Genomic DNA, 12,290 nt, shown 5'->3' on the forward strand with positions numbered 1-12,290 from the left:
CCCTGTTGGCTAACAGTACTGGTAACGGTAGTTGTTAACCCGGGGCTCGACCGATCTAGTATGGAAATTTGCATTGTTGTCCGCATATTGATTTGGCAAAATTTTACACTGGATGCCCTTCCTGACGTAACCCTCCCAATTTATTCGGCCTTGGGACCAGCACGAAGAAACACACTGGTTTGGGCATCACACAAGTAAAATCTAATAGTAATATATCCATAGTCCTCACAAACTATTAAATGAAGGACTGCCAAAAATTGTGGCATATTACTTTATGATACGATTCTTTTTCCTTTCAACTGTTTTACTTCAATAAAAAGTTATATTTTTGTTAATATAAAAATGAAAGACCAAGTGGATGAACAATGCACATTTTTTTCACAGCCCATGTTACTTTTATTTACCAGCAGCACCTATATTAGTACTGGGCACTGTACCCCACACATAGATCACACTTTTGACAAGACTTTATTTTGATGCCCAAATACCATAGGATGGCATTAGTATATAATATCATTTAATTGATAAGTAAAGAAAAATAAAAACTGTATCACTAGAGGCATCTAAAGCAGCATGAAATTAGAAATGCATGTTTCCCAGTTAAAGGGAATCTGTAAAATTACCTGTCGATACCACATTGCATGATCCATCCCGGGCTGTCTATTGCACTCTAAACTGGACTTTGTGTCCACCATCTCCTTCCCATGATGACTGCCTTCACTCAGTTTCATCTTTAGTCCTTCGACTTGCTGTGACTGTATCTTACTAGAGTCATCCATCTTGGTCATAATGACCGACTTTGAGGGCTCTGAAGGAGCATCTTTAGGTTTCCCTGAAGACACTGATTTACTCAAGTCTGTGAGACTGGAGGTCTTGGAAAGAGTTGGAGGAACAGAAGATTTCTGCTTCCAGTCTTCCCTCATGACTGTTTCCCTCTCTTTCATAACAGTGTCTGTTTTTTTCTCGGTTACCCGGTGCTGTTCAGAAGGTTGCCGCTGCCTCTGGTGCTCCTCATATTGTTGTCTATATGCAGAGTTAGTGCTCATTAAGTGATTATGATCACCATATCCATACGGAGGGACATAGGTATACTGGTTGTAGTACAGGGGATGCATGTACATGTTGGAACGCTGCTGAATAACTGAGGGCTGCTGTTGGTGCTGCTGGCTGGATGTGCTGATCTCGAGTTTCTTTCCTTCAGAAGGCTCTCCTTTCACTTTCAGTTCTGAGGATTCCTGTTCTTCTTCTTTCTTAATTTTCATTGGTTGACTTTCAGCCAGTGAAGTACTAGAACTGGAAGCTCCAGGGCTGGGGTTGACATAATTTGGAGAATAGTAAGTCTCATAACCAGTGTAATATTGAGATTCTTTGTTTGGTGCTTGGGAGGCAAAGAGAGCCTTTTTGGCTCCCTCCTTTATGATCTGGTCATCAGCTTTTGCTTTTACGTTGTCCAACTTGCCTTCTCCATCCTCACCTGCATCTGATATGTCAGAATATGCAGGGCTGTTTGTCTTAACAGAAGAATTGTCTGCCCCATTCTGAGTCACTACGTGGAGTGGAACTATTGGCTGAACTAAGCCAGCATTGTCCATTCTGCTAGCAACACCAATGGAAGGGCTAGGAGCATTGTCAGTGAAGCTGTAGATTTTGTCTGCCTCAGCTTTCATGCTTGCTAGCCGACTTTGGTGGGGATCGGAGGACCCATTTAAAAGTGCATCATTCTTAATTCCAGAATCAGAGGAATGGGACTCTGAGTAGGGGCTTTTGCCTTCCTCTGCTTTCCCTCCTTTCCCAAATGGTTTAGGACTATCTGCATCTTTGGAGGCCTCTTTCTTCTTCTTGTCCTTTTTCTTCTTTTCCTTTGAAGTGTTCAGTGCTGGGTTAACACTTGAGGGATCTCCCATAACCGTGGGCTTAGGCTGAATGGCTTTCAGCTGCGGACTCTTAGGCATGGCCTGGACAACAGTGGTGGTCATGCCAGGAGAAGAACCTGAGTTTCCCGTAGTAAACGTAGCAGTTTGAAAAGTATAAAGTTGCTGTGAAGGTATGGCAGGAGCGATCGGTCTGGCAGATTTCAAGCTTTTCTGTGGTGCCTTGTCATTCTTGGCACTGCTTAAACCAGCCTTCTTTGATTTGTCCTTATCTGATCCTTTCTTGTCATCCATGCCATCATTGCTTGTCTCATCTGAAAGGCAAGGCCCTTCCTCAGACATATCTATGGGATTTGGCCCAACTTCCTGCTCTGCTTCTGAACACTTCTTTTTGCTGGGTTGCTTGCTGCTAAACTTTCCCGTAGGAGATAGGCTGGGGCCTTCAAAGGCTTTGCCCTTGGGAGTAGTAGAACGTGCTGGTGATAGGCAGCCTTTCTGTGAAACAGATGCCCCATTGCAATTTCCGGGCTCTGGGTGAAGTGTGGAGTCTTCCCCATACTCACTGTCCCCATCCATTTCCTCCTTAATGTCATCATCATTGTGAGCACGTGCTTGGTGATACTTTAGACCATTTATGTGCTTGTATTTCTTATTACAGTTAGGGTGAGGACAGTCAATAAGGATAGGGGAGGGGCAATTTCGATCAAGGGGTGATGGGAGAAGCTCAGTCTTGAGGGTGGGTATGAGTGCAATGGGTGGTGGAGCTGCTCCACTATTTGAGTTGGTACGCATTCTTTTGCTACCCTTTGTATCCTCCGAGCTTGAGTTTGGCTCCATATCAGAGGCTGGCTTGCTCTTGCGCTTGTTGGAGGAAGACGGACTGGCTTTAACATCCTCGGTGTTACTATGGGGTGGGGTGCGACGCTCTGAGGAGTTCTGACTTCCACGACGGCCCTTGCTGTTGGAACCTGCTCTTGTCTTGCTACTGCTACTACTGCCCTTGTTATCTGATGAGTTGCTATTTTCATTCACAGGAGTGTTGCTGTTTGGACGTATTCTTTTTCCTCTCCCACGGCCATTCCTCATTTCCAGGTCACTGGTGGGTGACTCACAAAACCTGCAGGTCAGAGAAAAAAAAAAAAAAATCACAGCATGAATTTCCAATAGAACAAACAAGGAAAAAGCAGGCAAAATGTTACAGTAAAATACATGCAATATATTAGAAAGTTTCTCTGAAAGTTAATCTAATGAACATTGATTACATTTTGTAAACAAAGCACAATATAAAGTACATGTCATAGTATCAGTTTATTCTGCATTGTTTGACCAGACTCCTCAGATATGAAAGGCACAGTACACATAAAAGGTTTTCAACCCCTTGGGAAGTTTTCTGTCTCTCTAGTTGTACAACACACTGAATCACACTGGAGTTAATTTGGCTTTTCTGACAAATGGAAATGACTCTGTAATGTCAAAAGTACAAACACATCCCTACGAACAGGTCTGAATAAATTACAAATATTAAACAAAAAACAACTGATTATGTAAGTATTTATCCCCTTCAAATCAGTGTTTAGTGAATGCACCTTTGGCATTTGCACCCTTTGGATTGCACGACTGCGGGGAGTTGATGAGGTGATTAAGGCAAGTTGCACCCAATTGTTCTCTATTGCTTCATCGACTTACAGCGGTGTGTGAATAAGGCGCTGCACCCACGGAGACATATATTAATGGGACGGCAGGAAAGGAGGAAGGAAAAAAGAAAGCATAGAACACAAGGAGGTTAAGGAAAAGGCAGTCATGGGAGATGATTCAGACACCAGGAAGGAGAAGGCAGCACGAGCCGGGGCTCCGTGAGGGAGTGCTGGCTGAGGCGATCTAGGGTCTGGTTCATCCCACTGACTAAGCGTGTAGAGTGGGGCGAGTGAAATGTAAGACCTCCAGATGGATCTGAGGAGCAACTGAGTGAGCGCAAAGGAGGACGGGAGGTGTGCCGACCTCGGACGATCTGGTTGCGCAGTGTGGTGGCAGCCAAGACAGGGATTTTCAGAAAGCAGTTCATGCTGCAAAGGCTCTGCCAGCAACGCCAGTGAAGGGTGAGCCGTGGAGACAGAAGGTGATTTATTTATTATGGATTTTATCCCCACGTTTCACTGGTTTTATGGATTTGCTATTTATTTGGGTACTGTATTTTTCTGAACACTGCACAACGGACACTTTTGGTTTTACTTTTGACTGTTTTTAACAAAAGCACTTTCCACCATTCCCTGGCTTCAATGAGATTTCTCAGCTCATCTCGGTCATAACTATCGACAGTGTTGGTTCAACAGACTCCCATGTGGGAAGAGGGAGTCTGTAGGGGACCGGCATCGTCACACTATTACACAGTAGCCAGGTACATTACACAGTGTTGAGAAAAAATAAAAAATAAAACAAGTACAACTTGGCTTGCAGTATTATCCAGTAGTATAGAAACAGTTTTCACACATTTTAACATAATGGTCCATATCCGACCTTTTAAAACCAAAGTATCTCCAGACAAGGCAACTTTTTTCATCAAAAGTTCTTCTGTGTCATCATGTTCAGTTTTATCGTCTGCTACAGCTTCCGTTTTGGAATGTTCTCTGTCCATTTTCCCCGCTCAATACCTCCACTAACACATGTACTCCGTTGCATGCGTATTTAGCGGTGCAGCAGTGAAACATGTCCCCCCTTAAATAGTTTCCCGCTGTGCCACGTTCCGAACATTGTTTAGGCTATTTAAATCGGTGTTCTGGTATAAGAAAAATCCATATCATAACAAAAATAAAAAAACGTTTTTGGTATGAACTGGTATACTGCCCAGCACTATTCCCAACAACATTGTTTGCAGAGGAATTCAGATACTGCCACCCTTTGCCAGCTTTAGAGAAGAACAAGAGTATAATGTCATACTGAAATGCATAATGTACTTTACTTTCAATCAAATTTTTCTGGTTAGGGTCACAGTGGTAACATGTCAAAATGAACAAACAAGACCAATTTATCTTTAGCAGCATACCAAAGTGGTCCCACCCCAGCCATGAGAAAACAATTCCTCTAGACCAGGGGGTCTCCAACCTTTCCATCCCGCCGAGAGAGCTACTTTTACAAGATAAAAATGGGCAAGAGCCACTCATGTTTTCTAATGTTTATTCTCATAGCTTATTTCAACCCAGACAAACTGAATATGCTTGTTTTGCCTGAACATTTACAAAATGTTGGTGTCCACAACTCACATTTTGCATAAAAAAATTCACAATAAATAGTTTACCTGCAAGTGCATTTTTTTATGTCTGTATGCATTTTCTAGTGTATCTCACACTACTGAATTAAAACATGAATGCTGACAAAACAAAACAAAACAATGCAATTCCAAATACACAGATATTCCTTATTCATTTGTCATTTTGTTACATGTCACTGTTTCACTTCACAAGAGTATTCACAAGTCCAGTTGCATGTGTGATGTGTTTTTAGTTAGTCAGATGACTGGCACTATATGGAGTCAACAAGAGAGGTGTATGGTGAAGTGTAGCCACTTAGGTTCACACTTATGGAGTCATTTAAATGTTCATCTGTCAGTCTTGTTCTGAACTTTGATTTCCTGATATTCATGTCAGAAAAGGCAGACTCACAGTGGTCTGTAGACCCAAACAAAGCAGACATTTTCAGAGCTGCTTGGCAAGGATTCTTATAGTTATCTGGCTCTACTAAGCACCAGAAATGCTGTTGAGACTTTAACTGCACATTATTTTGAAGGTTTACTAATATATAAAATCCAATGTGTCTCTGTCTGTATGTCTGTCCGCTTTTCACGAGAGAACTAAACATATTTAGATTAGTTTTTTTTCTATAATTTTCTTGAACATTCCAGTTGATTTTGTGATTTCTCTCATTTCGCTATGTATCATAGTTTGCTCGCGGTACCGATTTATTTGTGTGAATCCGAGATCCACATAACGGGCCAAAGGAAGGGAGGTGGGTTCCTCGTGATGTGCTCTCCTCACTCACTCGCCAGCTTCGGGGCCTGTTCCTTAACTCTTCTTAGCCAGCAAACAAGAGACCAATTGAATTCAACTTTATTTAATATTTAAAATAAAGCGCTACTTAGGTCTTGATGAGTTTGAGTCCACGTTGAAAAGATAAGACTGCAATTCAGATTGGGGATCGTGAGTTTGTGTTAAAAGGATCGTGATATGAATTTTTAGAAAGATCGCCCACCTCTAATTTGAGTAATCAAGTTTTCAAATTTATGTAGGATTCATTAACCCTACTTGGAAAGTGGTTGCAAGCAAACCGTAACTCACAAACGACGTGTTGGAGACTCCTGCTCTAGACCAGTGGTTCCCAAGGTTTATTTTCCCAACCATTTTTACAATTGGTGTGCCAGTCACAGTTTTGACTCACCTCAGCTTTTTTCTCACCTCATTGTTTAGTTAGCTGTGCTTTTTATTTTCTTATTCTAAGAAATTCTGAAATATTTGTTTTTGCTGAAACTTTAAATGCTTAATCCTTTTTTCCATTTTCTTTTTAAATGCACCCTTTTCTATAGTGTATATATATTGATATTTTTTGGGAGTAACGATAACTAGACAATATTTTTGCATCCTTTAAAAGCATTGTTTTTAAAAGTCTTGGAAACAACAGTTAAGAAAAACAGGTCTTATTTATTTACTTAAAACTGAAGTAAAATAAAAAAAAAACAGCAAAATCAACATTAAAGTAATATTGAGATCAGACGGTGCAAGTATGAATAAAACATTTCAAAGTGGCCTACAGGATTTACACAAAACAATCACACTAACACCAACAAAACTATTATAATGAGCATTTAAAATCAGCCACTTACCCTTAACTTAAACAAGATATGAATTCAAAAGGATTAAAATCCTAATCATAATTGAACTACTGGGCATGAACATTATAGTCTGGATAAACAAACTGCTCTGCTAATAGGTGAATTGTGTAGCATACAAGCAAGAGCAAAAATCTAACATACTGTACTAGTGTAAAAAATCAATGTTCTGTCAAATACTGCACTGGAAAAAAACTAGCATTTGTAAACAAGTTCTGTTATATATTGCACTAAAATACAAAAAAAACATACAATCGTATAGGATTTTTAAACAAATTACTCACTTCAAGTTCTGTCCAGTATTGCACAATGATACCAGAAATAATAAAACAATTGTAAAATTTCACTGAGGAAACGTCCAGATGTGTGACAGAAACACCAATTTGTCCACAGCATCTGTCCATAGAGCTGCCTGGTTACATGTTCAACATTTCCTCTGGTACTGAAAGCCCTCTCAGAGGGGCTGCTTGAGGCAGGGGTGCACAGGTACTTTTTTCATGTTTCCCCAATTTGGGTAAAATGTACTTACTTGTCTTTCCCACCAGTCAAGTGGATTTACATCACTTTCCACCTCAGGTATCATCAAGTAGCTCCTGACCTCTTTTTTCAGTGGAAATGTGCGGAGACTCACCTTCTCTGAATTCCTGTGTGTTTTTTTTTTTTTTTTTTTTTTTACATAGCTGCTAAAAGATTTTTTTCCCTCCTTTCATTGTGTCATCATAGCAGAGCAAGGAGGCAGGATTGACATTAGTGTTTTAAATGATGAAAAAAAAAATGCTTTGGAATCGAGGAGCCCCAACTAAGACAGATTGCGAAATAAAACATAGGCATAGGCTTCTTACAGATATAAAAATAATCTGCTTGAACAAATTCCATCATTTCTTTGGATGGATATATTTTTTTGCCTGACACCTACGTACAGGACTAGTGCATACTAGATCAATTTCACTTTGCAGATGGTAAAACAAGTTAGCTGTTGAGTCCCCTTTAGTGGGAAACAATTTAAAACACAGCTTGCTTTATTTTAAGAAACATCAGTCTTTTCAAAGCCAAACCACCACCACGTGAGTGACCACGTCTTGCAATTAAATCTGACAACGTAGATTGCGAGGCTGTTTGCCTACTCAGGGAGCTGCGTTAGCTTCACATGTGGTGCACTGACTGTGCACGCACACGCAGTGGGCTATCCTCTTAGGTTACATGAGACAGTGAATGTGCAGACTTTCAAGATGTGTTTTTGATCAATTTTTGCAAAGTGAGTGGCATACTTGATAATTTCAGCTCACGCATTGTTAAAATAACAATAAAGATATTATTGTAGGTGATACATATTGCATACTCCTATATAAATGTACAGTATATACTGTAAGTGCCGACAATGCTGAAAGCTTAAAGGGAACCATTAGTTCAAAGCTACGTTTACTTGGCAGGACTTCGGTAAGATTTGCTTCTTAATGAGCAGAGAAGTGAAAATGGCAATACATTAATTCTCTCATTTGGTATGCAATGATGTGTATGCCTTGGCTGCACTACTCACTGATAATAATGAGCAACTGGATACAATTAGGGCAGAAAAGTCTGCAGGAAAGGGTAAATAAAAAAACAAGCATTTAAAGTTATAGCAAAGAATATAAATATGTACAGATTTATTAAAAATATCTGTAGGCCAGATAGCTATACAATGAAATCACAATTAAAAGCAAGAATGGTGCACTGATAGGGTAAGTGGTTTAAATAAAATCTGCAACTACAGGTGTCCTTAAGCCTGAATTTGACAACCCAGTGGGCCAAGCCTGGTATTTTAAGCATCTCTTACACAGATGTGGAAAAAAATATTATGCATTAACTACCTGGATATGAAACAAAGTAAACAGCCTGTAGAGAAACAATAAGGCTAAGCTGACATTGGCAGCCACTAAAGAAAGCTGTTAAGGGCTACTAGGACACATGTACTGAAAACGGACCATCTGAGGATTTAAAAAAACAAAGAAAAAACCACCTTCAGGATATGGTGTCATGATTACACTTAAGTGTAAGTAATGGCAAAACTACTGAAGGAAAGGTGAAACGAGGGGAACGTAAACTTAAGTTGAACTCCTACGTCAAGCTGAATTTGATATTTTTCCAGAATCCTTTGCCAAAACAGTCCTTTGTTCCAGAAACACTTTTTTCTGGATAATAAAATCAGACTTGATTGTCAGACTTAGTGGAAAAAGACAACTTTAGAGTCAAAAGTAAAGTGAGCACCTGATGTAAACAACAGGCAGATCTCAGTCTAGGTGTCATGTAAACACTTTGGTTTGCTATTGACCTACTTAATCTATAACTGTAAAAGTCTGGTAAATACATTTTTTAACACTAGAATCCCTGGAGCCTATGAAAAATGTCGTAATGTGGGCCACCTTGAATTCCCTCACACCTCCTTATCAGCGTCTTTTGTTTTATAAATGTGTCGATCAGTACCACCTGCTTGCTATCCAACCAACTCCTACCCGGAGGAAGCTTTAATCGTACACAAAGTTCTCGCAGCTCAAGCCTTGTTTATTGTGGCGTGAGGTGACTTGGAACACATACATTTCATGTGTGTTCAGAGTCTACAACGATCCGTGTATATGTAGGATGACACGAAATGCGTGGCAAGAAATATTGAACACAACTAAATCAGAAACTTTTTTCAGGACAATAATGACATGAAATATATGATGTGTGAAGACTGAAGTCCATATATCAAATAAACACTTTCACAAAAGGTATACACAAAACAAGTATGCTTTTATTCAAGAATATAACCAAAAGAAAAATAAATCATTCAATTTTCATGTTACTGGCAATGTATAAAAACTGAAGCCCAACTATCTAATCAACTGAGAGCGAACACGTCTGTTTGGCTGGTGCAGAGGTAAGAACTGCAACCTCATAATCAAGAAGTTAGTGGTTCAAACCAGGGCTCTTCCTGTTTTGAGTAGTGAGCTGCTATTATTACTATTATATAATAACAACACTAGTCCACAGTATTTAGTTAGCCTGTGTATCAAAACATTATGTAGTTTCAGTTACTCGCAAGCAACAAAGGTGGCAATTGTCGAGTGTATTTAGCAGACTGACTGACTTGTCACCAACATGATTTTCTCAAGTTAATCAGTTTTCTATCACTAAAAGAATTTTTAGGAGGCTAAGCAAGTGTAAGTGGGCTACTTACATTATGGCTGTCTTGTCATGCACTGTAGTCCCAGAGATTTTTCTTTTAATTGTGTCCATGCATTGAACTTGAGCTGCCTGTGTTTGTACAGTGAACAACCATTTTGTCAGCTTGTACTATTGAATTACTCACACACAGAGGAGACTTTAGGAAAATTTTTGCTGCATACTAGGGGGCTATGCCCCCTGCTCGCTTCGATTGCCAACCCCCAGTTCAATGTAACATTTTCGTCTGTGATACAGTATGTAAAGGTAGGTTAAACGTTTTGTGAGCTGTTTTACCATATGGAAGAAGAATTGCTGCTATACCTGTCCAGGCTATCGATGTAATGTTTTTGAATAGCTGTTTGCAAAAAATGGAGTAAACTTTAATACAAAAATGTTATCCCTGTTCCGCCTGATCCATCTATGAAGAATAACTGCCGTTTCATTTCTCTGAGGACACTTTTTTGAATTGTGCCAAAAATGGATCTTTGATCATCATTTAATTGTGAGTACATTTCCTGATATATTTTTCTATCGTCTTCCACCGTTACATCTTTGTCTACTTTTATCTCTTTCTTTACCTCTGATTCGTTAATTTCTTGTGGAAGTCTAAATTGTTGCATTGTTAAATCTTCTGCTTCTAACAATTCTTTGATGATTGAAAGAGCCGTTTGTTAATTTGACTTTTCAGATAATGGTCCTTTGCATGCTTCCCATAATTGTAAAGCATCAACTTCCCCTGTCATAATTAAGTATAAGAAGAAGTGTCTTAATTTGTCAGGCATCATTATAGACATGGCATCAGACATCATTTCATACATATAGTTGTTCAATTTACATAATCCAGCTGCTCGAGCTGCTTCTTGAAAGATACCATACGTATTTCCATCTATAGTTAGAACATCTCTATACGACGTTGGTCCTTTTGATTCTTGTAACAATTTTAAATAAAAGCGTTCACTATCTTTTGGTAATACAATATTTAATTGCAACACTTTTGCAATTAATTTTTCTTGGATGCCATATTAGTTTTTGTTTTTTGCCACGTGTAATGTTGAGGAATTTGCGCATACATATATGCCTTTGCATTTACATCTTTTGTATTTAGTTCGAAATAAGCCAATAATTTTTTTTTTTTGCTACTTGTAAAGCATCTGCTTCTTCGCCTTCTTTAAATTGAGCCATATTCTGTCCTGGTAAGTTAATCTATACTAATAAAAGGCAAAGCCAGCTCCCCTCACTCACTCATCACTAATTCTCCAACTTCCCGTGTAGGTAGAAGGCTGAAATTTGGCAGGCTTATTCCTTACAGCTTACTTACAAAAGTTGGGCAGGTTTCATTTCGAAATTCTATGCGTAAGGGTCATAACTGGGACCTATTTTTCTACATATAATGTAATGGAGTTGATTTGGAGATGGCCGTGGGGGGCGGTGTTTCGTGTGACATCATCACGCCTCCTACGTAAGTACGTAGAGAACAAGGAAGAACTCCAAACAGCGATGAGCACAAAACGCCATTTCACAATTGAGAAGGCAGAAAAACATTATGAAGCAAATCATGCATACAAGCATATTCATAAGTACAGCTACTGTGGAAACAAAGCACGGCGTGAACCGTAAGTTTATATTAAATTAAGTTCATAGACAGGCTGCCACTAGCGCTTGTAATTTAGTGCCTGCCCATATAAGGTCGCCCATCAGCGCAATCCAATACAAACACTGCCGTAAATGTTCACGCAGAAGGACTGCGCGTATGCAGAGGAAGATGAGATGGTCAGGGTGGTGTTTGGCACAAACTCAGCGGAAACTGCGAGAGAAACTTTTAAGTGCCGGGTCTTAGCTGACATTACACGAGATGGCACCAGCACAGCTGGGAACCTTCGATGCAAGAACACCAAGCTGCTCACGGAACTGGACGCAGTGCACAGACAAAAGCAACAGTTCCAAAGAGTGCTGAACAAAACCTAATTACACAATTGAGAAGGCAGCAAAAAATATGAAGCGCCTGATACATAGAATCATATTCATAAGTGCAGCTACTGCGGAAACAAAGCACACGGTGGAAAAAGTGAATGTCCCGCTAAAGGAAGACAGTGTAAAAAAACCGTGCATGCAGTTTGTCACATCTCAGATAAAGAGGAAGACGAGCTGTTTATTGATGCAGTAAGAAACTAATCGATGAATGAAACCTCTTATCTTTACAACGATTGACAAACACGGAATGTAACTTGAACACATCCTACAAATACGAGCCTGATTGAAAGAAATAATGATAATCAAATCCTTGATGACAGCAACATTCAATAACACTCACAAAACAATTACTGTATATTGACAATCATGTTACGCTATTTTTAAAA

The 12,290-nt window shown here is 39.5% G+C and overlaps 1 protein-coding gene across 4 annotated transcripts in view; it reads right to left on the reverse strand.

The window, feature by feature from the left end:
• Positions 1-12,290, reverse strand: part of LOC120541644 (zinc finger protein 609-like) — a 241,117-nt gene that overhangs the window by 30,383 nt on the left and 198,444 nt on the right. For all 4 annotated transcript variants that reach the window (XM_039773470.1, XM_039773469.1, XM_039773467.1 and 1 more), the window contains one exon: positions 624-2,988. In XM_039773470.1, the coding sequence (XP_039629404.1) occupies positions 624-2,988 (2,365 nt within the window). The remainder of the gene's footprint in view (positions 1-623; positions 2,989-12,290) is intronic.

This window comes from Polypterus senegalus, chromosome 12 (genome assembly GCF_016835505.1).
Source record: "Polypterus senegalus isolate Bchr_013 chromosome 12, ASM1683550v1, whole genome shotgun sequence".
NCBI lineage: Eukaryota > Metazoa > Chordata > Cladistia > Polypteriformes > Polypteridae > Polypterus > Polypterus senegalus.